The 27,738-nt window shown below is 48.9% G+C and overlaps 1 protein-coding gene across 1 annotated transcript; it reads right to left on the reverse strand.

Annotated features, from left to right (window-relative positions):
• Positions 1 to 785: 785 nt before the first annotated feature.
• On the reverse strand, positions 786 to 27,039 carry FLVCR1 (FLVCR heme transporter 1). The gene is made up of 10 exons (XM_037495893.2): positions 26,374 to 27,039; positions 20,587 to 20,731; positions 13,858 to 13,998; positions 8,085 to 8,152; positions 6,817 to 6,920; positions 5,156 to 5,266; positions 4,346 to 4,451; positions 3,755 to 3,866; positions 3,084 to 3,151; positions 786 to 2,936 (listed from the first exon to the last, which is right to left on the reverse strand). Exons 1-10 carry the CDS (start codon positions 27,037 to 27,039, stop codon positions 2,862 to 2,864), a joined length of 1,596 nt encoding a protein of 531 aa, XP_037351790.1. The 3' UTR covers positions 786 to 2,861.
• Positions 27,040 to 27,738: the final 699 nt, after the last annotated feature.

The raw sequence follows: 27,738 nt of genomic DNA on the forward strand, positions 1-27,738 counted from the left end.
TTTTAAAATTTAAGCCTGCTTGTAACCCTATAAATACCTTCCCGTATCCCCAGTTAGGGACTCTCACCATCCACCGCTGAGTCGTTGAGCGTCGTGAGTCCAGACTGGGGTCTGTATTAAACTCCCTTTTGTGCTTGCATCAGCTGTCCTTGATTTCTTGGGAGCTGCATTTGTCGTTCGCGGGCACAACACTTGCTTTTTGCTTAACTTGAACCACAGCCTCTAGTAGAGGAAGGAACAGAAATTTGGAAAGATTACGTTCTCCAGATGGCAGACAATAAGGTGCCTGCCCGAGATGTTAGGCTCCCAGAGACGTGTGTCCTTAACTTACACATCGAGATAGTGCTTTCAAGAGGCGCATGGTGCAGTAGACAATCCATCATGCATGCATGTAAATCACAGGCACTGGTCCCCTGTGGAGGCATAACAAGCTTTGCACAGGTTTGCAGCTAATGACTCTGTGCCCACTCTGCCCCCTAGCCCCAGAGTGCGTGGGAAGCTCTGTCACCCTAAACCCTGCTAAGGCCAGAAAGACCCAGGGCTGGGGCCTCCCTGGTGGTGCAGGGGTCACACTCTTAGCACTATCAAACCATCACCAGCCACCACGGCCTGAGTTTGATCCCCAGCCAGGTAGCTGACGCAGCAGACCTCTCCTGTCTCCCTGCTGCTCCCCTCAACAGTAGATCCACCTGTTCTGCTCCCCACTCTTCTCTGGGGAGTCCTCTCACCCCCCAAACTTGCACCCCAGTTCTTCTGTGCCAAAAAAGTCATACAAAATTAACATTAAAAAAATAAATTTATTTCAAGTTGAAATACTGAAGAACAAGCACACAGACAGTACAAAAAGCAAAATTTAGAGTGACTTAAGACAGACAAGAATTCTCCGGCAACACTCTGGTTTACACATAAACATTTTTAAAACATTTCTACAACATTCACAGAAAGCAAAAGCCATATTTTCCCATTTATGAATTCAACAGCTTTTGCAAACACCCAGTTTCTTTCTAAAATCACTTATTAAGATTTACATAAAAATGGTTAAACACTCCACATTCCAAAGATATAACAGACTTTTTTGACATATCACAGACAACTTAAACTCAAAACTCAAAGGTTATCAATTCATTTTGTGTTTCAACCATTATCTGATCAATTAGAAAAACACCTGAAATAAATATGCACTCACATGCTTTTCAGAAATGAATTCCAACTTTTATCTGTGCTTTATTCAAAACTTAGGAACTTAAGAGATACATGATTCTTTTAAATAATATTAACAGTAAAAAATATAAACAATTATTTGGAGGAAGGATTTTAAAACACATTTTTGGCCATAAAACCTGCAATGCGAATAAATAAGGAAGTAGGCGATCTGGTTAGTAGTTCTGCCTGAATTATCACCAATAAAATAAACAGGCTCCAGATTTGGGGCATCTCTGTGTCTAAAGTGAAAACCATAGTGTTTATCCAAGTGTTTCATGAGCTGGACTCAAGTCCCTGTAGTACAAAGATTTGGTCTACCCCACAAGAAAGCATTTGAGATTCAAAGAGGCTCTGGGAGACTGACTACGTTCATCACACGGATGAAGAAACGCTGAGCAGGGTTCCCCGGGTGGCAGAGACTGATCTAGACCCAGACTTGATCCCAGCTTCCTTCTGCTAACAGGTTCTCCCAGGTCAGGCTACATAATTCATGGCAGAAAATGTTAAATTTGCATATAAATCAATGCAGACAGAGCTCAAATCAGAATTGCTAATTTACTACAAGGATATTCAAGAGTATTCATGATTGGCTTTTTTTGGTTTAAGGGGCCCAGTATGAACCAGCTGATCTGACATCATCACCCTTCTACCCACATCAGTGGAAGTGTGGACAGACACACCCCCCCTCTGCAGACAGAGTGTGGTGGTGGGTGCAGGGACATAGCTGGTTCTCATCTCCCCACCTGAGTGCACACAAGAGCAGATCTGAGCAGCCCGCGGAAGCTCCAGAAAGAGTCCCGCCTGGGTGTCTTACTTGCAGGACAAGGTCAAGGAGTGACACTGCAGAACAGAACGAGGACAGACGGGGCAGGGGGAAGTCCTGGCCCAGTGGCATCACTGCGGATTTCAGGCTCTCAGGACATTTCCAGGCCAAAGGATGAGATTTGACCAAGATCACGAGAAAGCCAGAAACATATCAAATAGGGTTTTCTTACTAGGAAGTTATATGTTGAAAAAAAGAATAAAAAAGGCAATGGGTACAAAAGCACTCTAATTTCAGTCACAGTGAAAAAATACCACGACAGGCCACATGGCAAACTGGGACATGCTACTATGCCTGGGCAGGACATATGTCCAAGATCAAAACTGAGGGTCCAACCTGTGCCAGGCACCACACAACAATGTGTGAGAAGTGGATGAAACTTCGAGGTCCTTGCAAGTCTCATCCCAAGGCTGTGCTGGGGTGGGGAGTGTGGCTGTCACCCAGGGGCCTGGCAGGAGGTCAGAAGACGGACCAGGGGCCAAGGAGGGATACACGTACTCGGTTCCCTGCATATTTTTATATCTAAACTATGTACTTATAGGGACTAGACTGCCTTACTGTTTTAGAAAGTGTTTTATGCTTCCATTTTCTATAAAAAAGAGAAACACTTCTGAAAAATAGGTATCAAGTAGCATACTCTCAAATAAAAAATATAAAACACAACAGGCACCAAGAGAATGGTAGTGTGTAGGTGATGGCTGCAAAATATTGCTTAAATTAACAACTAAGCCAAACAGTGTTTGCATTCAGGGCTCATCCAGTAAGTGTCCAGTAAGTGTTCAGCTCCAAGACCTTCCTGCTCCGCTTTCACACATCGGTAACATCCTCTTTCCCCTCAAATTGCCGATTCTAACTGTGTGGGTGTCAGGATGGTTTTGGATTCTTGATCTGTGGGGCTGTCGACCGGGACCTGCAGAAGAGAAGACCTAGTGCGTCGGGCATACATGATGTCACCAGATGGCAGCTCAGGAATGACCAGCTGAGCCAAAAGGGTGAAGTCACACCCTACCCCGTGTGCTTTTCTTGACAGTGTAATCACTGACACCGCCTTACTTACAGCTTTCACGTCGCCATTCGTGACTCCTATGTTCACGTTGTGTCTTCTCAGGTCAGACTTGATCAGCGCTGAAATAGAGAAGCGACACGGTCAGCGGTGAGGACACCCAGTGTGGCTCATGTTGGAAAAAGGAGGTAGAGAGGGCAGGGAGGAAGGAGCTTGGTGAAAGCACACTGGAGGCCGCGTGGGCCTGGACGCTCTGCTGGATGACACCCTGGCCCTGGAGCCCTTTCATGCCATGTGCCTGGACATCCGGGATTCCCTGGAGCCTGGTGCCGTCTCACCCCTGCCCTTGTCCTCTGGATCACACGTAATAAGCGTGAGAGCAGGCTAACAACCCCCAGCCTGGCCCCTGAGCACCCAGCTACCAGGATGGGGGGCTGCGGAGCGGGAGCCCAGAGGAGAGGCTCCATGCCATCCATAACTGCTGAGCAGAGCCCACCTCCAGGCCAGGTCCCCACTGGCTTCTGGCACATGATTTCCTGCTTCGTGACTGTGGTGATTTTGAAACCGGACACACACGCGTATCCTTGGATGAACACAAGGACGAACCTGCTTTTCATCTCATTGCCTGCTTGACTTCTCCCGCATCACTGAAAAGCCATCTATGTGAAAATTAAGCATAAAGACAAACTGACACAGAATGTGTGCAGGTAAATGCCCCAACTCACCCGTCAGGATGATGCCCACGAATATCCAGACACAGAGGAAGATGTTGCCTGCCATGGGGCAGTAGTCCACCGTGAGCTTTCCTTGAGCCAAGGTGAACAAAATCCCAAATATCTGAAGAAAATAAGAGAATGATCTTGACCGTGTTTGAGTCTTTAACATTTTATTCCAAACTTCTCTTTACTATCATGTTCACAGGCTTTGGTATCTGGAAAAATGTGTTCAAAGCAAAATTTTTTTCAACAAAAACTATGGTCACGAGGCCTCCTTAGTGGCACCAAGGAGTAAGACACAGCACTATCAAGCTATCGGCAGCCACTGTGACCTGAGTTCGATTCTGGCCAGGTAGCTAACCACAGGGTGCAGCAGACCTCTCCTGTCTCCCCGTTGCTCCCCTCAGCAGTGGATTTCAGTGGATGCACCTATTCTGCTCCCCACTCTGTCTCTGGTGAATCCTCTAACCCCCCCACACCTCTGGCCTGTACCCCAGTTCTTCTACGCATAATAAATCTATTTTTAAAAAACAAACAAACAACTATGGTCACACCCATTGCCCACAATACCGGGGTGCAAGGCAGCTGGAGGGGACCTACCTGGGCCGCAGCATTGAGAAGCCCAGACGAGGTGCCTTCAGGCTCCGGGTACGTGATCTCAACAGCAAACTCAAACCCCAAGGGGAGGTAGCCGGTCAGGAAGAAACTAGGAGATAAGCCCAGGATTATGGACAGTGTCTGAGGGGTGACGTGCCTGTCCCTCTGCAGGTGGCTGCGCCATGAACACCACATAAGTGAATGCTCTGAAGCCAGTCTAGGCAAGCGAGGCCCGGGGATCTTGCCCCAGTAGCCACGGTCACCAGTGTCGTGAAGTGAAGATCCCATTTTTCTTATTCTGAGAAAAACTGACCTCTAGTTCTCTAAGTCATTTGTTCTTCTAACCAAGTAAGACTTAGATTAAGTTAGGCTAATGCATGTTTAACACAGAGCACACCAAAACACCACTTAAAATTTATCGGGCCTCCTTGGTGGCCTAAGGGTTAAATTTCAGCACTAACATGGCTGCTGCCTGAGTTCTATCCCAGCCAGAAAACTGACCCACAGGGTGCAGCAGACCCCTCCCCTGTCTTCCTGCTGCTCCCCTCAGCAGTATATCCGCCTGTTCTGCTCCCCACTGTCTCTGGGCAATCCTCTCACCCCCATGCCTCTGGCCTATATCACAGTTCTTACATGCAAATATATATATATATAATTATTTATCATTCTGAAGAAATGCATAAATTTATATGCATAGGACAGATTCTTTAAAATTAAAAATATTAAAGCTCCTTTAGATAATTTTAAACTAAGATCAACATTACTAATTCTTCAGACTCATAGAGGCAGCCCACCTCGATCCACAATGCTTACCCCAGCACCCCTCCGGTAATAAACACGAGGAAGATGTTTCCCAGGTTCAGTGTGAAGGTGAACACGAGCATCCCCACGAAGGACAGGACATACACGGTCAGCGTGGTCTGCCTGAAAAAGGCTCACTGGACGTCAGTGCCCGTGAACCTGTGGCTCATCTGTGCGCATGACATTTCCTGGTTCCCAGAACAGCAGGGCATCACAAGGCCAGCGGACACCCCGCAAGCAGAGCCCAGTGCTTCCAGGGCACCCCAGACCGAGGGAGCAGCAAGTCCATCCCCGACCCGGGCTCCGTGACAAACCCTTCAGAGCCCGTGAACAGACCCGGAGGGCCTAGAACAGGCAACGAGCAGAGAACGGTGCCCAGGAAGATCCGCGTGGCCCACCCTCGCCCACCCACCACCCTCCCACAGCCGCTCCTATTATGTCCTTTTATAACAACCTGGTGATCTCTAGCAAATTGACTGAACCAGAGGAGGGGGTTGTGGGACCTTCTGACGGTCAGTGCGAGGGTCAGACACCCAGGGGGCCACCTGAACTTGAGGCTGCATCGGGCCAGGGAGACTCGTGGGATCCAACACCACTTCCCAGTGGCCAGCGCCCTCATGGAGCTGAGCTGCTGGACACTGGAGCTGGTCCAGGACTCGCTGGCTGGTTTGGGGAACCACAGCCTCCCCATGACACCCATGCTGCAACTGCTGATCGGACCCATCTTACCCTGTCCTGGGAGAGGCACAATTTGGTTTTCAAAATTATCAAAATTTGTATCTATGGAAAATGTTCCTAGTGAAGCATGGAGTTTAAAGCTTAAACTTGAGGGCCTCCGGGGTGGCACAAGGGATTAAGTCTCAGCACTATGAAGCTATCCGCAGTCTCTGCAGCACAAGTTCGATCCCTAGCCAGGGAGCTGATCCACAGGGCACAGCAGACCTCTCCTGTCTTGCCTGCTGCTCCCCTAAGCAGTGGATTTCAGTGGATCCGCCTGTTCTGCTCCCCACTCTGTCTCTGGTGAGTCCTCTCACCTCCCGCACCTCTGGCCTACACCCCAGCTCTTGTATGCATCAATAAACAAAATAAATCTTTTTTTTCTTTTTTAAAGCGTGACTTTCCTTTTATGGCCCAGATGCCACCCTGAGCCCCTTGCCTGGCTCCAGTGGCTGCCGCCACTTTCCCTTTGGCATCAGCTCCATGCTGGCGCCACAGAAACGCACAAGTTACGACATTTTTAGTATGACATCCCCAGTGAGCAGGCCTGTAGTTTAGGGGCAATTTAGCCAATAACTTTTTAACCAAAAAAAGCCTGATGCCCAGCAATACATTTTTGAAAGGAAAAAAAAAAATCACTTTTTTTCTGTCTTTTAACTCCCAACAAAGGAGAAGTCTGTGTCCAGCTGGATGGTCTCCAGAAAGGGCTCTTTCCAGGGCAGAAATGAGGCCCCAGCTGACTGGGGGAGGCGCGGGGTCCAGCCCAGGGTGGGCCCCACGAGGAGGGACACAGACCAGGGACACGCTGGGCAAGGAGGGCCCGGAGGGCACAGCCAAGTCTTCACACCATGGTGGCATTGTCTACATTTCTTAAAATAGAAAGCAGATTCCTCAAAACCCCAAACACATGGGCTGCATGCACACGTGTGTACAAACACACAGACACTTTCACCTACTTGTATGTTTTGGTGTAGTCCAGCCACAAGCCGCAAAGGATGGAGCCCACCATCCCGGCAACCACCAGGGTCAACCCGATCCTCCCAGCGTTCACCTCTTCTCCCTGGGGGTGTCAAGAAGGGGTTAACCAGACACTTGGGGTTCAACCCCCCAACCAACGGCCATCTCAGAATGAAGCAGACGCCACCCCAGGAAGGTTGGCACATGTCAGGCTGAGTGGGTTGAGGCAGGCAGAGCAGACAGAAGCTTCCTTTCCCAAAACCGGGAGGTGGGGGGGGGGGTGTACCAGGAAATGGGAGAAGAATCAAAAGCCAAAAATTTCCTCAATCCTCTGATTAGAAATACAATGATTTAAAAAAAACAAATTTATTTATGCATACAATAACTGGGGTACAGGCCAGAGGTGCGGAGGGTGAGAGGATTCACCAGAGACAGAGTGGGGAATGGAACAGGCAGATTGACTGAAATACACTGCTGAGGGGAGCAGCAGGGAGACAGGAGAGGTCTGCTGCGCCATGTGGGTTGCTCCCTGGCTCGCCAGGATTGAATTCATGTTGCAGAGACTGTGGACAGCTTCACAGTGCTATGCTTAACCCCTTGCACCACCAGGGAGGCCCCGAAATACAATGATTTTGATGAGGATACTTACATAATTCACAGATGACAGAAAAGGAGGTGAATCACACTTTTCCACATTACAAGTGCTTCCTCCTTTCAAAAGAGTCAGAGTTGGATATTTCTTCTTATATTTGTATTGGTTCCACTAATTTTTTCCCCATAGCCAGTGACACTATTTATTTAAAGGAGAATTTATTAAAAAAAAAAAAAAAAGTGGGGCCTCCCTGTGGCACAAGGTTAAGGTTAAGCACAACATTGTGAAGCTATCCACAGCCTCTGCAGCACAAGTTCGATCTCCAGCCAGCCGGGGAGGTGACCACACCGTGCAGCAGACCTCTCCTGTCTCCCTGCTGCTCCCCTCAGCAGTGTAACTCAGTGGATCTGCCTGTTCTGCTCCCCACTTTGTCTCTGGTGAATCCTCTTATCCCCCGCACCTCTGGCCTACACCCCAGTTCTTCTACGCAAAAAATAAAAAACAAATAAACTTTAAAAAAATTGTAAGACTTGGGCATTGCCAAAGCAGTGGCAGCTCTCCATTCTGTGGGTCCCCCAGATGTGAACTAAACCAGGTCCTAACTCTGGCCTCAGGCCAGGGACCCAGCCGCTTGTGACAAAGCCCGCCAGCTGCAGCACAGACGCAGACACTCACCTCATAGTCTGTCAGGATCATCTGGTTCAACAGTGTGGACACCGAGTAGAAGGCGCCAGTCATGATACCTACAAGAGAGACAGGAATGTAACCCCCGCCCCAGCCCCACATGCCATGGAACCTGCCAGACTAGGAGGAGGAGGCGCTTTCCAGGCAGTTTCACAGGCAAGTGGAAGAGCTTATCATGCCCTGGCAGGAAGCAACTTGAGGTTATGGCCACAGAAACTGGCCACCCACCCGCATGGCTGTTCAGATCAGATGCATGGACTGGACACGTCACCCCATCCAGCGTGCTGGAGCCCAGGGCAGGAGACGGCCCCAGGCCTCACCCTTGCACACAGGGTGGCGGTAAGACAGTATTCACCACAGGACAGGCAGCAAAAGAACACCTACGGCTGGTTGTCAGGAAGTACATGACTTGTCAGAACCCCATGTTTCCTCTATAAATTATTTCTCTCCAGGGCCTCCCTGGTGGTGGAAGGGGTTACACAGCACTATCACCTCTACACCTGAGTTCGATCCCCAGCCAGGGAGCTGACCCACGTGGCGCAGCAGACCTCTCCTGTCTCTCTGTTGCTCCCCTCAGCAGTGTAGTTCAGTAGATTTGCCTGTTCTTATCCCCACTCTCTCTGGTGAATCCTCTCACCCCCCTGTACCTCTGGCCTATACCCCAGTTCTTGTATGCATAAATACATAAATCTTAAAAATAATTTCTCTCTGCTTAATAAATTATTAAGCATTTCAAGCATGCGAAACTGTAGAGAATTATTTGATAAACACCTGTATTTACCAGTCAGCTTTGTCAGATATTAAAGATTTTGCCATCTTTGATACAGATTCATTTTTTAGATGTTTCAATTTTATTCTCATCTATTTTTCTCAGAAGTAACCCCTACTCTGATCTTCGTGCTTAGCACTTTATAACTACAGCCACTAACAATTACAACTATTCAGCATGTATTTCAGTTTTATATAATTATTTGTATCTCTCTGAAATTTGTTTTTGTTTTAGAATATTACCGTTTTCAGATAGCTCTGTGTTGATACTTTCAGTTCTAGTTAGCTTTCTCTGCTGCATAATATTCCATGGTGTGGTTATGTTTTGATACAGATATAAATATATATTTATACACACACTTCACTTTAATTCTCTTTCTCTTTCTCTCTCTTTGGTGTAGAAGAACTGGTATGTAGACCAGAGGGTGGGAGCGAGAGGATTCACCAGACACAGAGTGGGGCGCAGAACAGGCAGATCCACTGAAATATACCGCTGAGGGGAGCAACAAGAAGACAGGAGAGGTCTGCTGCGCCACGTGGGTCAGCTCCCTGGCCGGGAATCGAACTCAGGTGTAGAGGTGATAGTGCTGAGACTTAACCCCTAGACCAGCAGGGAATCCCTCACTTTAATATCTCTTGTCCTATCAATAGATATTTCATGTTTTTCACGGTTTCCAACAACACTGCAAAGACAGTATGTTTTTGTTCCCAAGTATAATAAAGGTTTCTCTAAGTATTTACCTAATAGAAAAAGTTACTTTCTGGATAGCGCCAAACTGGTCTTCAAAATGGTTTCATCAGTTTATTCCACCAGCAGAGTCCTTTGACTCCACGTCCTTGCCAAATCTGTTTGTACAAGATAAAGAAAACAATCTTGCCAAGTGGGAAGCTCCACCGAGTGTGGCACAAGCTCTGGCTTTGGTCTGCATTTTAGAGGAGACCGGGAGGCTCAGCTCTGAGCAGGGCTCACGTCTAGGAAAACGAGAGCAGGACTGCTCAACCTTTGTCCACTGAGCTGCAGAAGTTATTTTTACATCGCGGGTGCTAAGACTTTGTTGATTCTACGCATCACAGACATTTTCTCATGGATTACATCTTGTCTTCTTAGACCACTATTTTCATGTAATCGTATTTATCAATCTTTTTCTTTAGGGTTTGTACTGTTTTTTTTATTTTTTTAAGAATTATTTATTTAGGGTCTCCCCAATGGCGCAGCGGTTGAGCGCTGGGTTGCGAAGCTGCCCGCAGCCTCTGCAGTGCCAGTTCGATCCCTGGCTGCTCCCCGGCCACCAGAGGGGGGTCCCACATGGCGCGCAGACCTCTCCTGCCGCCCACTGCTCCCCTCAGCAGTGTATTTCGTGGGTCTGCCTGCTCTGCTCCCCGCTCTGGCTCTGGTGAATTCTCTCACCCTCCCGCGCCTCTGACTGTACCCAGTGCTTATATAAATAAACAAACAAACAAATAAATAAATCTTTTTTAAAAAATATTTATTTATTTATACAAGCACTGGGTACAGTCAGAAGCACGGGAGGGTGAGAGAATTCACCAGAGCCAGAGCAGGGAACAGAACAGGCAGACCGACGAAATACACTGCTGAGGGGAGCAGCGGGCGGCAGGAGAGGACTGCGTGCCATGTGGGACCCTCACCCGGTGGCCGGGGATCGAATTGGCGCTGCAGAGGCTGTGGGCAGCTTCGCAACCCAGAGCTCAACCGCTGCGCCACCGGGGAGGCCCCCTAGGGTTTGTACTTTTTGCAGAAAGAAATTCTAAAACTACCAAAGAGGGTTTCCTACACTGGCTTCTAAAACTTGACATTCTGATTTTTACCCTTTAATCAACTGCAATTCATTGTTGTGTAAGGTCTGATGTAGCAATCTCATTTTACTTTACTTTTCCTGTATGAATAATCCAAGAGGCAAGTTCCTCTATAGCTTCTCCCCTGCCAGGTCTCCCCGTGTGAGAGCCGCTCTGGGGTGCCCAGCATTCAGCTGTGCAAGGTCACAGGAGCCACGCATTCGAGGGGGTACTAGCAGAAACGTCAGCTTGGATCTGGGTGGGCCCAACCCGATGCCAGCCACAGTGGGCATGTGGCCAAAAACAACCCTCTGCTGTGTCAGGCACCTGACGTGGGGCAGGCTTCTCTGCTGTAGCATACCCTGACCTTCGAGAAGGGACCCAGGTAGGTCCCAGGCTCTGCTGGGTTCAGGGACCGGGCTGTGCCTCTGCTGATCTGTGGCACCTTAGTCACCCCAGCTTGGAAGCCCCATCTGAGCTGGAGACAGCAGGATGCTGCCCACAGCTGGGCTAGAGATCTTGCTAGGCCTGGCTAGTGGCCTCCCTGGTGGCACAAGGGGTTAAGTCCCAGCACTATGAAGCTATCTGCAGCCACTGCAGCACGAGTTTGTACGCCGCCCAGGGAGCTACCCACATAGTGCAGCAGACCTCTCCTGTCTCCCTGCTGCTCCCCTTGGCAGTGTGTTTCAGTGGAGCCACCTGATCTGCTCCCCACATAGCACCCAGGCCTCCTTTGTCAGCCTCCCGCCCTACCCCCCAGGCCAACCCAGTCTGGGCCAGATGCACCCGGAGCCCAGTGGGAAGTGGGGTAACAGTCCAGTTAGCCAGGTGCTTTTTTAATATGTATTTTATTTATTTATGCATACAAGAGCTGGGGTACAGGCGAGAGGTGTGAGGTAGGGGTGAGAGGATTCACCAGGGACAGAATGGTGAGCAGAACAGATGGATCTACTAAAATTCAGTGCTGAGGGCGCAGCAGGGAGACAGGAGAGGACTGTTGTGCCATGTGGGTAGCTCCCTGGTCGGGGATTGAACTCGTGCTGCAGTGGCTGCAGATAGCTTCATAGTGCTGGGACTTAACCCCTGCACCACCAAGGAGGCCCTATTCTAATTTATTTATTTGTTTGTTTATTTGTTTATTTTTAAAGATTTATTCATTCATACAAGCATGGGGGTATAGGCCAGAGGTATAGGAAGGTGAGAGAATTCACCAGAGACAGAGTGGGGAGCAGAACAGGCAGACAGACCGAAGACACTGCTGAGGGGAGCAGTGGGCGAGACAGGAGAGGTATGCGAGCCGTGTGGGGATCTCCCTGGCCAGCTGGGAATCAAACCCACGCCACAGAAGCTGTAGACAGCCCCACAGTGCTGCACTCAACCCGCTGCACCACTGGGGAGGCCCCCTATTCTAATTTATAAGCTTATTTTGGTAGATTTAGTCCTTGGCATCCTATAGTTTTGGCTGCTATTACAGGAGGTACCTTTTCATAGGAAAGCAACTGGTATTCCCACACTGGCAGAGAGCTGGCAACTTTGCCCATGTCACTCCTAGTGACATGGTGCTAGGTTCTTTTGTACCTTTTTTAGAGATCAGAGGTCAGCAAACATTTTCTGGAAAGGGCCAGAGAGTGGCTATTTTTAGTTTTGCAGGTGACGTGGTCTCTGTTACAACTACTCAACTCTGCCATTGTCGTCCAAAAGCAGCCACAGGAGCACATGGATAAACAGGGCTGATCTACGATGCCAACCCTGGCCAGGTTGGGCCAGAGCTCATCGCCCGCTCACCTCTGGGTACCTCACGGCACAGCTCCCCCCACTCATTCACACACCTTCTCCTTTCTGTGTGTTATGGGCTAGGAGGGACTTGGCTGGAGGCTGAACAGGAATGACATCAGGCGTCTGTAAGGGACATTCTTAGTGACCCCAAGGGTGATGCTTCTAAGGGTCACATTTATTCTAATGATTGCGACAGTTTTCACAGAAAACTACCTCAGGTTCATAAAAGTCATTCTAGAGATTTTAATCATGAATATTCAGTTCTAGCACATGCTTTTTTCCTCAGCTATTGGGTAAATTTTCTTCTTCCAGCTAGTCCTGTGGTAAATGATAGTCATGAATGTCTAGTATCAAACCAGTTCTCACCCCTGATAGAACCCAAACATGGTCAGGATGTGTTATCGACTTTGTAAGTTTGCTGATGTTTTATTTTGGATTTCTAGATCTAGGTTCCTATGTAAAACTGGTCTTAATTTTTCTCTTACTCAATCCTTGTCTGATTTTGACGTCAAGTTTGTACCAGCTCACCAGTTAGCTGCCGAGGACAACAGCGGGCTGCCTCCAGGGAGGGGTTACGGCTAACTTGGGGAGACTGACTTCTGTTGTAGATCCTTTGTGCCTTTTGAGTTTTATGCAAATAAATTAAATAAAAAGAACTCAGATTCTTCACTTATAAAATAGGCATCATAATCTCTCTATCTCAGAAAGCTATCTCAGAAAGTTAAATGGAATTATATGAAAATCCTTTATAAATTCCAAACTAAACTGATTTTAACCTAATCACACACACACAGTCCAGTAAGTGCTAACTGCTGTGTCACAAATGGCTCTACCTGGTTGTTTCTTCTCAGATGTGTCTACACTATCACCCCCCACCTCCACCACCCCCCATAAGCCGCTAATTACTTCAGGGAGGGATCCTACAGCTCACACTTCCGTCTAGCCCAGAGCACCCAGAACACGGTTAGATATTGAGTTGGTATTTGATAATTGTTGATACAATAAAAACAACAAAATAAACAGTATGTGAGTTAAGCATTAAGCTAGCTCTGGTGGGGGCCTCCTGGTGGCCTGAGTGTTAGACCCGGCCAGGGAGTTGACCCACATGGCACAGCAGACCTCTCCTGTTCTGCGCCCCACTCTGTCTCTGGTGAATCCTCTCACTAACCACCACCCTCACCGCCCCCGTACCTCTAGCCTATACCCTGGTTCTTGTATGCATAAATAAATAAAAAATAAATCTTAAAAAAAAAAGAAAGAAAATCCAGCCTGAAGTTTCTGCTTTTAGTTTTGGACTATGTGATGATTGTCCTTGTAAACATGTCAATAAACCCAGCTTGTTATTAATCAAAGCTCAGGCCACTAGTTAAAAACAAAGCAATTAACACTTTCCTGCACTCGAAGGGAATGAAAGGAAACCACTTACCATAGGAGATCAGCAGCAGGAGGAAAGGAATGTTTCTGAACAGGTTCCTCATCGACTGCTTGTAGGAGTATGCTTCGGGGGGGCTGTCTTGTAGAGCCGCCTGGGCCTGACTAGGGGGGTACCGTGGTTTCTCCTTGAATGCTGGGAACAAACAGGACACGGTAACTGAACACAAGCACCTTCCTCAGTGACCAGACTCAACTCAGTGCATGTTCAAAGAACAGTCAAGACAGTGTTTGTCTTCACTGATTGCTAAGTCCGGCCGGCATTACCACCACGGCCCTCTGAAACTGACTAAGCAAGACCCAGCAAGATGTCACAACCATACTCACTGATATTTCTATTTTTAAATAAGGTTAAATGTTATTATCTTTTTTTTTAAAGACTTTTTTTTTTAAAGATTTATTTTTATATATTTATACAAACACTGGGTACAGTCAGAAGTGCGGGAGGGTGAGAGAATTCACCAGAGTCAGAGCGGGGAGCAGAGCAGGCAGAAGGACCGAAGCACACCACTGAGGGGAGCAGCGGGCAGCAGGAGAGGTCTGCGCAGCATGCGGGACCCTCCTCCGGTGGGCGGGGAGCAGCCGGGGATCAAACCAGCACTGCAGAGGCTGCAGGCAGCTTCGCAACCCAGAGCTCAACCGCTGCGCCACCGGGGAGGTCCTTAAATGTTATTATCTTAAGTACTCAACAATTCTGTATCTAAATTCAGTCTGGTTTATAATTAGAGGTGTACAATATGAGCAAGTAAATACATTATTGAACTTTTAGACTTTAGAGGACTGTCTTGGGTTAGTAATTATTTCTGCTGAGACTGGATAGAAAGTTGAACACTGATCCACTTGCACCTCTAGAGCTGAACAGGTGCAGGGATTTGTGAGAGCAGAGCTGGGTCTTTCTTGCCCACTCTTACTGTTATAGGACAGGGAGAGGGGGACCACCCTGTTGCATTACCAACCACATGTGGAACATCGAGGGGCAGAGCTGAGACATCAGAGTGTGACAGATTGGTCCTAAGACTGTGAGCACCAGAACCACCAGTCTATGGCGTGCGAGGCAGACTCCATCGCCTTCTCAGCCAGACAGTTAGACACTGCCCTTGTGCTGGGCAGAAAGAATCTAGCAACTTTGCCTGCAACACACGGCTGGGAGGAGATGCTGACAGGGTGAGGCTAGTCATAACAGCTAGAATCTGCACATCAGAAATTAAAATAGGGACTCCCTGGGGGCACAAGGGATTAAGATGCAACCTATGAAGCTACCCGCAGCCACTGAAGCATAAGTTCAATCCCCGGCCACATGGCGCAGCAAACCTCTCCTGACTCACCCGCTGCTCCCATCAGCAGTGCATTTCAGTGGATTTGCCTGTTCTGCTCCCCACTCTCTCTGGTGAATCCTCTCACAATCCCCCATCTCTGGCTTACACCCCAGTTCTTGCATGTATAAATAAATAAATCTTAAAAAAAAGAAACTAAAATATATTTTTAGGGCTTTCCCTAAATTTAAACTAAAATAAATGGAAAAGACTGCATTTCACTGAATCTGAGATGTTCTGATACTGGCACTCAATGATCTTGCAGGTTCCATAGGAAGTTTCTACCACGTCTGGGTGTCTAGTGAAGTCACACGCATTGAAGTTCTTTTTTTTATAGTGATAAGGACAGAACATGAAATCTACAAGAGCAAGACACAGAGTTGTTGACTGCAGGCACAACCTTACACAGCAGGTCTCTAGAACTTTTTCATCTTAGATACCATTATTAAGGGTGCTTCAAATTCAGAGATTTCATGAAAAAGATGAATACCTTAGACTCAACGAAACAGGGTAAACTGGAAAACCAAAAAAAAAGTAAATGGATTCAGAAAAAAGTAATATTTTCTAAAAGATTATGATTTGTTCTCTCTTTTTTATAGTGGCTATTTTTTTCTTCCAGTAAGGATATTCTCCATCGAACCTCCTAGCCCACCACAATCACGCAGATATTTAAAAATGCAGATTATGAAGTTCTTACCCAAGATTCAATGAGTTAGAACCCCCAGAACAAAACCTGAGAAACTGCATTAAAAACAAAACTCTCCAAATGCGAAGAATACCCAACCACATTTGAAAATCATGGCAAAATAAATGACCCTTAACACCCCCATCTGATGCTGTGCTTCTAATTTTTCTGCTGGCAGCTAAAAATTTAAAAAAATAAAATAAAGTTCTTTGCTGACAAAAACATTGATCAATTATAACTAAGACAGATGTCAATTTTGACATAATTCACAGATACTTATTTTTAATGTCCTTACATTGTAGAGCTGGTGGACACAAACTGTTTTAAGTTGCTGCAATTTCTCGTCTTCCTCCTCCCTATCTGCTCCTGCACTGCTGAGGAAGGCTCTAGTCCTTTCCTGAACGTTTCTGTGTCCTAGTTAAGATAGGAGATATCTCTTTTTATTAATATTGGTGATACAGAACTCATATAGCAGTCAAACAAAGTTTCTGAATGTCAAGGCCAGGCTTACAAGGCAGTTGTGGTATCTAGTGAGTCTTAAGTCTTACTTATCAACAGGTTGTGATTTACTAGGTCAAGTCTTAACGACTCAGAAATGAACTCAAATGTCAAACTGAAACAATTCTCACAAATTTTTCACTCTATTACGTTTACATTCAGAATCTTTCCGTTTCAGATATTTTCCTGCGTTCTTAGGCGGCGCCTGGATGATAGAATGACTCAGGATCACGTGCATGGGGAGAAGAAAAAGGAACTGAAAACTTGGTCTGTGGCCCTGCCTGACTGGACTCCTCCATTCAGAGGAGGAATTAAGGGTTTCCCCACCTTTGAAACTGATCAAGTGCAGCCTCCTCTCCTCTAAAAACCTGCACCACAGCAGACCTCTCCTGTCTCACCTGTTGCTCCTCTCAGCAGTATATTTCAGTCAGTCTGCCTGTTCTGTTCTCCACTCTTTCTCCAGAGAATCCTCTCATCCCCGCCCCAACCCCAGCACTTCTGGCCTGCACCTCAGTTCTCGTATGCATAAATAAATAAATTTTGGGGCCTCCCTGATGGTGCAGGGGTTAAAGACAGCAAGATCAAGCAATTGCCAGCCACTGCAGCACAAGTTCAATGCCTAGCCAGGGAGCAACCCACAAGGCACAGATCTCTCCGGCCTCCCCCATTGCTCCCCTCAGCATTGTTTTTCAGTGGATCTCCCAGATCTATTCCCTACTGTCTCTGCTGAATCCTCTCACCCCCCCCCAATACCTCTGGCTTACACCCCAGTTCTTGTATGCATAAATAAATAAATAAATAAATAAATAAATCTTTAAAAAACAAAAACAAAAACAAAAACAAAAAACCTGCGCCAAAAAAAGGATCAACTCTGACATGGTTAATCTCCATCCTCGGCACCTAAAGAAGCCGAGGATTTTGGGGTGCCACATTCAAGCTTTCTCTCCCATGTGTGTAAAGGGCAAGTCTAGGGCCTCCCTGGTGGCGCAGCGGTTGAGCGCTGGGTTGCGAAGCTGCCCGCAGCCTCTGCAGCACCAGTTCGATCCCCGGCTGCTCCCGGCCACCGGAGGAGGGTCCCACATGGCACGCAGACCTCTCCTGCCGCCCGCTGCTCCCCTCAGCAGTGTGCTTCGGTCCTTTTGCCTGCTCTGCTCCCCGCTCTGGCGAATTCTCTCACCCTCCCGCACTTCTGACTATACCCAGTGCTTGTATAAATAAATAAATAATTAAACAAACAAACAAACACAAATAAATAAATGAATCTTAAAAAAAAATTGGCAAGTCTAATGCTGTTCGGCTCACTTTTATGCTTTGAAATTAGACTATAACACCATCTCCTGATTTCATTCACTTGTCTTTACGTGATGCAAACAGACATTACAAACTTATTGTCAGACAGACTGAGGCCTGAGTGCTAGGACCGCCCAGCTCACTGCCCAGCTACAGAAGGCAAACCCTCCCCCGCCCCCACCACCGCCCCACCACACTTACTTTCTCATTCCTCAAACAGAAACAGCAAGAAGCAGCTGATATGAGGATTACATATGCAAAGGAATTTTCCAATGAAGTGCTACAAACTACACCGCCTTTCTGAGGAATATTTTGAGTATAAGAGACTGTATCTCCAGGGATTGAAGTAACTAAGTAGAATGTATTTCTGTTAGGTTTACACCAGCAGGGCAGGCATCCCGAGTATAAGGATCAGGAGGAAAGCTCCCCGTGTCACCTGCTCAGGGCTTCAGAGCCTTAATAGTAAATATTCCGATGGCTCTTGCTTTTGGCTCCTGTCACCCATTCACATCAGCATGGCAGGCAGGAAGGGCCCCGGCCTAACTGGCGTGGTGTCCTCACTGCTCTGTGGCCACAAGAAGAGGGTTCACACACCACGGCACCCCCACTCAGTCTGATCCAAGCAGGCGAGGAAGGTTAAGGAGATTCAAGCTGGTCTGTTTCCACATTTCATGCGCGTGAGGCTGCCAACCTCACCTCCCGTAGGTAACTTAAATGTGCTCAATGTCTGTGCTGTCCTTACCCAGAACCTCACCCAGAAAATGGAAAGAGTGACACTGCCGCCCCCCAGGGCTGTGCAATGAGCAGGCACATGTAGCTTTAAATGTGCTGGCACATGCCAAGAGACCCAGCGTGGAGAATTAGTGTGAGACCCACAGGAGCCCAGCAGCTCCCAGAGACTTGGGCAACAGCAGTCACCCTTGCGCTCCCCAAGGGTGGTGGGGTGGCAGCCTCCAGGGAGGCTGCAGAGCGTCAACCACCACCTGCCACCAGCTGGGTGGAAGGCAGTGGCTTCCTAAGATTTGTCTGGGCTGAGCCTCCTGGTGGCACAGGGTGTTAAAGACTGTGCTATCAAGCTATCGCCAGCCATTGAGGCCTGAGCTTGATCCCCAGCCAGCCAGAGAGCTACCCACATGGAGCAGCAGACCTCTCCTGGCTCACCCACTCTCCCCTCAGCAGTGGATTTCTGGGAATCTGCCTGTTCTGCTCCCCACTCTGTCTCTGGTGAATCCTCTCACCCCCTGCACCTCTGGCCTACACCCCAGCTCTTGTATACATAAATAAATAAAAAATAAATATTTAAAAAACAAAAGATTTGTCTTGGCTTCCAAAGTAAATCTGGGTAGAATTCAGAGGACAGTGGGACTGCCTCTTAGTAATTATGGACCTTAATGTAAGGCACTTAAAAGTGACCCGGGGGTGGCGCAGGGGTTAAGTCTCAGCACTATGAATCTATCTGCAGCCACTGAAACAGGAGTTAGATCCCCAGCCAGAGAGCTACCCACACGGTGCAGCAGACCTCTCCTGTCTCCTCGTTGCTCCCCTCAGCAGTGTATTTCAATAGATCCGCCTGTTCTGCTCCCTGCTCTGTCTCTGGTGAGTCCTCTCACCATCCCCGCCAAAACACCTCTGGCCTATACCCTAACTCTTGTATGTATAACTAAATATTTAACAAAAATAAGTAAAAGTGATCCTGAGTTTCCTTATTAACTTTAAGGCATGAGGAAACTTCTTAATTGAAATGTCACCACTTCTGGCCCAAGGCTCCCCTGTGGCAGCTGCGCATGGTCCTGCTTTCATTCCTCACTCGTCATCGGGCATCCAGGGCTACAGCCACCATGTCCCATGTACACCCTACTTCTCCCCAATGCCAGTCACCCCACCAACCATGAGAAAGAATTTTGTACAACAGTTCTCACTTCCAATTTCTCAAATAAAACAGGGTGATATGATTGTCAATCTAGCAGCTCATGTCCCCAGGCAGGCTCCGAGGAAACACCCTGTGCTCAAAGCCCTTTCTTTGAAAACTGAGGATTTCATAGATGGAGGTCGGTGGAACTTCCATTTTCAATTCCATTCCAGTAAAAATCAACACAGCACTACATCAAAGCCTAGCTGTAAATCTTAATGATCAAGTAATGGCCTTTCCACTTTCTACTTCCTCCCCTTGGGACATCAATTTAGGATCCAGTGAGCGCCCCTGGGGCATTTTGGCTGGTGTAGCAGCTAGCTCACCCAAATAAACCTTCCTGTCTTTCCCCTGAAATAAAAGTCATTTCCCATAAAAAATAAACTTAAAAAAGCAGACCTTCCCGAACTGTCTTCCAAACTGATGGTGCTGCTGGCAGCTGACTGTGACTGACAGCTTCAAGAGACAGGCCCAGGCGCGGACTCGGGGCGGTGAGGCAGCTGCACGAGGCTGGAGGGGCCTAGCAAGCAGATAGTCCCACAGAATGAGCTTGTGCTGAACGGCTGGCCACTGCCCAGGCCCAGCCCCTGATCAACGAGTTCAGATCCAGTCAACCATTAAATGGGGTCGTTGGAAGGCCTGTCATCCATGAGGAGGGTCAGAGCCATGGGGCATCCCTTCCAGGCCTGACAAGGGCAGGTCTGGCTAGGTCAGTGTAAATGCAGACCGTGGAGAAGAGCATGCAAAGAGGAAGCAGTCATGCTCCAACCAGCTGCTACTGGGAGCAAGAGTTAGTAGGGAGATATATGAGGTGACATGATCTCTCTTCTATTTACAGTATGAAAACAGATGCAGTGGGCACGGCCTCTGCTAGGGCTGTAGCGTTCACCACCTGTGCAAGACCCAGCTCGGCAAGAATAAAATGAGCCAGAGACACCAGAGATAGCAATAAAAATCCTTTGGGTTGGTTATTTTTACGTTCACACCGGTCATGCACTTGTCTATGATTTTGGAAAAATATGCACTTACCGATGACTGTTAAAAGAAATAAAAGGGTGGAGACCGCGGATGTCCCGTAAAACATGTTGCTGATGTTACAAGCCAGGAGATATGTGTCGTTCTGTGTGTTGGGCACCAAAATCGGTGGCAGCAAAAAGCCAATGGCAGTTCCAAGCTGTAAAATAAACAGGTCAATTAACAGCTATTGTTAAGAAGAAAAAGTACATACTGACGACAAAAGACAGGAGAGCCAGTGGCTGTGACGTGTTTTTGTAAAAGGTGCTGTGTACCTTTTTAGTGACATAATGTTGGTTTACATCGTTGTTCATATTTTGGGAGAAAAGGATCCCCCCTTCAGGTGTTATTACCACAGTTCACCCACGACAAAGCACAACAGAGTTCACTACCAACAGAGTGCACTGTGCTCATCCCCTTTGCCCTCCCCCTTCCCCCCAATTCTTAGGGTCACAGCACCCCAGCTACACTAGTAAAGGAAACTAGTACGATGGCTCCCCAGCCAAAGAACATCTCCAATGCTGCTATTGTCTGAATGCGACTGCTATAAAGCTGTAGAAGAGAGTCCTTACTGGACCTCCCTGGTGGTGCAAGGGGTTAAGACACAACCTATGAAGCTGTCTGCAGCCTGTGCAGCACGAGTTCCATCCCTGGCCAGGGAGCTACCCACATGGAACAGCAGACCTCTCTTGACTCGCCCACTGCTCCCCTCAGCACTGTTTCAGTCAATCTGCTCCCCACTCTGTCCCTGGTGAATCCACTCACCCATCCCCACATCTCAGGCCTGTACCCCAGTTCTTATATGCAAAAATAAATAAATCTTAAAAAAAAAAAGAAGATAGTCCTTACCTTTAGATCCTTACAATCAATAAAGAGAATGAGAAATTGCAAAATAAGATAAAAAAAAAGATGACTTACACGATGGTAGAACGTTTTTGCAAACCATATATCTGACAAGTGTCCAGTATCCAGAATACGTAAAGAACTTGCACAACCAACAACAAAAAGGCAGACATCCCAATTCAAACACAGACTAAGGACAGAAACAGACATTTCCCCAAAGAAGATGTACAAATGGCCAATGGGCTAATGAAAAAGGGATAACATCATTAGCCATTAGGGAAATGCAATTTAAAACCACAAGATAACACTTTATACATACCAGGGCATCTATAATTACAAAATTAGAAAGTAACAAGTGTTGGCTAGGATGTTGAGAAGCCGGAACCTTGTGCACTGCTGGTGGGATTGCAAAATAGTTCAGCCTGTGAACTATTTGGCAGAGTTCCTTCAAATTACCAAATGACCTAGAAGTTCCACTCCTAGGTATATACCTCCCGAAATTGAAAACAGATATTCAAACAGATACTGAGTGATGTACATGAATATTCACAGCAATACCACTCACAGTTGTGGAAAGGAGGAAACAACCCCAATGCCTATTAACAGTGGGTGGAATGAATAAACTGAATAAAATATTATTCAGCCCTAAAAAGAAATACAAATGCATCCTACAATGCAGATGGACTTCGAAGACTTAAGTGAAAGCAGCCAGATACAAAAGGCCTTGTATTGTATGACTTCATTTATATGAAAGGTCTTGAATCAGTAAATCCATAGAAATCAAGCAGAAGTTCTCAGGGGCTGGAGAGAGGGGGATGAGGAACTGCTCAGGGGGTTTGCAGTCTTCTTCGGGGTGGGTGACTTGTCTAGAGCTTGCTAGAGGCAGTGCTTCCAACAGTGAAGGCACTAAATGCCACTGAGCTATACATTCAAACAGCTCAGCTAACACGTGAATTTCACATCAGTAAGAGAATAATGAGGCTGAATACGATCATCACAAGAGAAATAGAGCCAGAGTATCCAAGGAGAGTCAATCAAGGGGGAGACCAGATTCTGGGGGGCTGAAGAGGGGGAGGGAAGGACCTCCCTGGTGGTACAGGGGTTAAAATCTCAGCGCTATCAAGGCATGAGTTCTGAGTTTGATCCCCAGGCTACCCACATGGCAGAGCAGACCTCTCCTGTCTCCCCGCTGGTCCCCTCAGCAGTGGATTTCAGTAGATCTGTCTGTTCTGCTCCCCACTGCCTCCTCTCACCCCCTACACCCCAGTTCTTATATGCATAAATTAAATTAATTGATTAATTAATTAAAGGAGGCCAAAAATTGTATTTGTTCCTTTTCCAAAAAACAGGTAATCAGAGTGTCTTGAGTGCAGCACGTGATGGCTGGAGGTACAGTGACCCAGGAGGACACATAAGGGACCCTCCCAACATAACACGGTTTAGAGAGAAAAGGATGCATGGGCAGTTACACTGGGCCACGGAGGCACACCTGGAGTGACCCCGGACAAAGTGGAACAGACACCCTAACTAAGAGTCCTCTGGAGGGGCAACTACTATAGCCTTGGGGTTCAGGGAAAAGTGTCTGGAGGAGCAAAGCCTGAGTAAGAAATGAGAGCCACCAGCCAAGTGAGACTGAAGTGCGCTCAGCAGGACACAGAAAAAGCCAGAAGGAGGGCACGACCTTGTGAGAAACCAGCCAGCCAGGAGAGTGTGGGGCCAGCGGAGTCTGGTGCAGAGTGGGGGTGTGGAGAGGTGAGGGTGGGGCTAACAGGCTCTCCTCTGGCACATTAGAGTCTGACATCCGTCTCACGGTCACAGCAGCCACTGCAGAGGGCTCAGGCCCGCCCCATGAACATGGAGACTAGACTGGATGACCATGGCTATGGGGCCCAGGGAGGAGGGGGAGGTGCAGGCAGGAAGATGAGCCGGAAAGTTCCTATAGAGCTGCAGGTGGCCCCAGTAGAATGGGTGGCGGGAGAGAAAGGAGCTGGGAGACACAGTAAATATCAAATGGTGGGCGCAGGGGCCTCCCCAGTGGCGCAGCGGTTGAGCGCTGGGTTGCAAAGCTGCCCGCGGCCTCTGTGGCACCAGTTCAATCCCCGGCTGCTCCCCGGCCACCGGAGGAGGGTCCCACATGGCGCGCAGACCTCTCCTGCCGCCCGCTGCTCCCCTCAGCAGTGTACTTCGGTCCTTCTGCCTGCTCTGCTCCCTGCTCTGGCTCTGGTGAATTCTCTCACCCTCCCGTGCTTCTGACTGTACCCAGTGCATGTATAAACAAACCATCAAACAAACAAACAAATAAATAATAAATAAACATGCCTCTATTAAAAAAAAAAAAAATGGTGGGCGCAGGGTATCCAACTGGAACCGTCCAGTGTTTGAGTCTGAAGCTCATTTGTGTACTGAGCAAATTCTGGAGTATCTACATGTGGGTTGTTATAAATGTTGGTAACACAGTTGTGTTATATTTAGACTATGTACCTGCTTTCATGAAATTTACAATCTAATTGTGTGGGTGGGAGATGAGTAATCATCACAGAAACCTATAAACCTAAAAACAAAGACACACTGGGCAATTCTGTGTAAAGAATTAAAGTACAGGGGCCTCCCTGGTGGTACAAGGGGTTAAGATGCAGCAGTATGAAGCTATCAGCAGCCACTACAGCAAGAGTTCGATCCCCAACCAGGGAGATGATCCACATGGCGCAGCAGACCTCTCCTGTCTCCCCGCTGCTCCCCTCAGGAGTGCATTTCAGTCAGCCTGCCTGTTCTGTTCCCTATTCTGTCTCTAGTGAATCCTCTCCCCCCATTCCCCTGCACCTCTGGCCTGTACCCCAGTTCTTGTATGCATAAATAAATAAATCTAAAAAAAAAAAAAAAGTACACTGATGTAATTAGAGGACTGGGTAACTGACATGTAATATTAATGTAGCATGTCATATTACTTTAAGGCCTGAGTGACATTAAGGATATATAATGTGATCCCAGAAGAACATTCCAGGAAGAAGGAAGACTTCTGCAAAGGCCCGTATGCAAACAGAAGTGTTATTTTAGGAACCAAAGACATATTTAGGATTCTGAAATCCAGAGTACAGGATTTAGATTTTACCTAAGTCCTACAGGATGCCCTGGGCAGGTGGGGGATGAGGCTCTGTGGGTGCAGAGAAGGGCCAGCACCCAGGTTTCAGACAGATAAGGATGAGTGCTGCCACTAATGAGCCAAATGGCTTTGGAAAGTAATTCCATCCCTTCAAGTCTCATTTTCTGGAACTATAAAACAGGGAGACAAGGAGTCCTACCTGCCAATATTTAATTAAATGACACATGGTTCCCAGTGGCCAGTGAGAGCTCAGTAACACTGAATATTATGGTTGCCACTCCACAGCCTCAGCTGGAGAGGCACCGTGGGGACACCAGCAATTGCCCAACCAAGGCACCAAGGGAGGGATGAGTTCATCGATGGAGAACACCAGAAGAAGGTCCGGAGGTGCACTGAGCACTGGAGGGAAGTCGTGGCCATTTAACAGACATGAAATTGACAATCCAAAGTTATAAGTTGACAATCTAAAAGATGTCAAGCTCAAGCTCGGGCCTCCCTGGTGGTGCAACAGGTTAACCACAGTACTATGAAGCTATCCACAGTCTCTGCAGCACCAGTTGGATCCCCAGGACGCCAGGGAGCTACCCACAAGGTGCAGCAAACCTCTTCTCAATGGCCCGCTGATCCCCTCAGCAGTGTACTTCAGTCAGTCTGCCTGTTCTGCTCCCCGCTCTGTCTCTGGTGAATCCTCTCACCCTCCCGCACCTCTGGCCTGTACCCCAGTTCTTGTATGCATAAATAAATCTTAAAAAAGAAAAAAAAAAAAAGAATGTCATGCTCGGTGAAGCATCAATCTTAAATAAACGGTATACAGGTCAAATGCCTTAAGAAGAAAACATTCCCATCCAAAAATGTAAAAGCAACCAATTAAAATATCAATCACAAATTATTACGCAAACACAACTGTATTTCAAGCTACCCCTTCTGTCCTTTTAGAGAAGGAAGTAAATATAAGGCAATAAAGCATGTAGTCTTTTTGTGGATTTTCAATAAATTCTACTGCAATCTTGAAACAAATGTCAGACTAGAAGGCAGAGATAAGGCAGTTGTTAAGTAGCTACAGGTAGTAGTGATACATTTTAAAGACAGAAGTTAAGTCTTTGTAACAAAGCATCTTAGTTTCTCCTTAGGCTGAATGAACTCAATTTACACACAGAATCAAAGGACTCCAAGTACAGATTTTAAATTATAAGGAATCAGTCTGCCACTCAAATTGAAAAAACAAGTGAACATTCTAAGGGGCAATGCAGCTGGCATGCAAAGGGCATGTGAAACTGTTGTGAGGAAGACACCCAGTGCCTTCATGTGAGGTGGCCAAAAAAACCCCTTTTACAGTAGATTCTGGACCTGTGACTTGTTTTCCTGTTCCTAGTTGGTAACGGGGGAGGTCTCTGAGGTCTTTATCACCAGAACATTGACCTAGCGGTCATCTAAATGACCGGTCAGGCACTCTGCTGACCACTCACAGGTAAAATTAAACTGGGATTGTTCACACTGATCATTCAAAATTGGTTCAAACTTCTCAGAATCCAGCACCTTTTTGCAAAGATGACTCTGGCCACAAAAGTATCTACCCAAGAGTGACTCACGACTGACAAGTTTCCTATATTAGGTCTAGATGGTCTTTACCTCGGTTAACTGTTTGATGGGAAATTCCCAAACCAAGACAGCAAGGCAGTCACTTTAGACTCGATGACAAGTTCTGTCCTTAAAAAATAAATAAAAAACCTTATCAAGGCACACGGGACCCTGCTGACGACTGTCCCGCCCCTCGCCTCAATCCCAGACGCAGGTCTCCCTGCTCCCTCCACGCCAGGCCGCACAGCCGCGGCTCCCCTTTCCGTCACCCAAGTCCTCACCTGATTGCCCAACACGGCGGTGGCACAAGCTGTGGACACCTCCTTGGGCCCGAACCACACCGAGGCGATGCGGGAGGGCAGGCCCAGGATGAACACCTGGGCCACGGAGCACAGGCACTGGCCCAGCATGGTGACCCAGAAGAGGTGCGGCTGCACGCTGCCGCACTTGACCCAGGCGCCCAGGCAATTGAGGCCGGAGCCCAGCAGGGCGCTGAGCCGCAGGCCGCGGGTGGACAGCAGCCAGGTGGCCGGGAGGATGAGGGGCACGTAGGCCAGCATGTACACCACGGACAGCCAGTCGATGTGCAGCGAGGAGACGCCGTAGAAGCCCTCGAACACGTTGCTGATGATGCTGTACTGGATCCACTGGAAGGCGTTCACCAGCGAGTACAGGCTGAAGATGAGCAGCACCGCGAAGCGCCGCGCCGACAGCGCCGTGCGCGGCTCCCGGGCGCCCTCCGCCTCCTCCCCGGGGCCCTCGGGCAGCAGCCGGGCCCGGGTCTCCTCGCCGGGGGCCGACGGGGTCTGCGGCCCGGCCCGGGGGCCCCCGTTCAGGGCCCGGCAGCCGGCGACCGGCCCGCCCTGCGGCTCCTCGCGCCCAGGCACCGGGAAGTAGCCATTCGCGGGCGCCCCCGCCGCCCCCTCGTCATCGTCCGGCCGCGCCATGTCCCGGGCGCCCCAGCGCCGCCCCGGCCCGGGGCCCGCCCGCACCCGAGCCCTCCAGGGACCCGGAACCCGGCCCAGGAGCCCGAGCACGCAGCGCCCGCGAGCAGCCCGCCGGGACGCGGAGCCGCAGGAGAGCGCAGCCTACGCACGCCGGCCGCGCCCCGCCCCGCCCCGCCCCGCCCGCCCCGCCCGCCCCGTCGCGCGCCAGCCCGGCGGCCAATCCGCGGCCGCCTGCGCCGGCGCCGCCGGAGGGCCTCGGCGCGGGAGGTCGGCGAGGCCGCCCGGCGGGCTGCGGGGAGGAGGCGCGCCCGGGGTCCTGACGGGCTGGCGGGCGGGGTGCGGGTGTGGGTTGGAGGCGCGGAGCTCGCCTAGCGGCCGCCCGGACGCCCAGCCGCGGGGCTCCCGGGTCCTCCCGCGCGCGGGCGGATGGCGGACGTGGCCTCTTCCCCTCGCCGCCGCGGGTCAGCGCCGGACCACGCCCTTGCGGCCAGCGGGCCGCGTTTCGTAAGTTAGTGCTGATTCGCCGGGCAGAGGAAGACCAGCAGAAAGCACTCGGGTCCAGATGCAGAGAGTTCGACAGGCTCTGCCCTTGGCAAGCGGGAGTACTCCAACCCACGCTGCAGGGAGCGCCTCGCGGCGGACCCTGGCCCCCAGCCGCCCCCCGCGGCTGGCTTCTGGACGCGCTCCGGCCGGGGCGCG

This window comes from Talpa occidentalis, unplaced genomic scaffold, assembly GCF_014898055.3.
Source record: "Talpa occidentalis isolate TD23 unplaced genomic scaffold, MPIMG_talOcc4v2.1 talOcc4.8, whole genome shotgun sequence".
Taxonomy (NCBI): domain Eukaryota; kingdom Metazoa; phylum Chordata; class Mammalia; order Eulipotyphla; family Talpidae; genus Talpa; species Talpa occidentalis.

What these genes read in the sequence shown, in the direction of transcription:
- FLVCR1 (XM_037495893.2), bottom strand. Translation starts at nt 27,039, where the DNA reads ATGGCGCGGCCGGACGATGACGAGGGGGCGGCGGGGGCGCCCGCGAAT. An exon ending in GACTACACCAAAACATACAA is followed by an intron (nt 5,267 to 6,816) that starts GTAGGTGAAAGT and finishes AGCCTTTTTCAG; the next exon opens with GCAGACCACGCTGACCGTGT. An exon ending in ATTACCGGAGGGGTGCTGGG is followed by an intron (nt 4,452 to 5,155) that starts GTAAGCATTGTG and finishes CTTATCTCCTAG; the next exon opens with TTTCTTCCTGACCGGCTACC.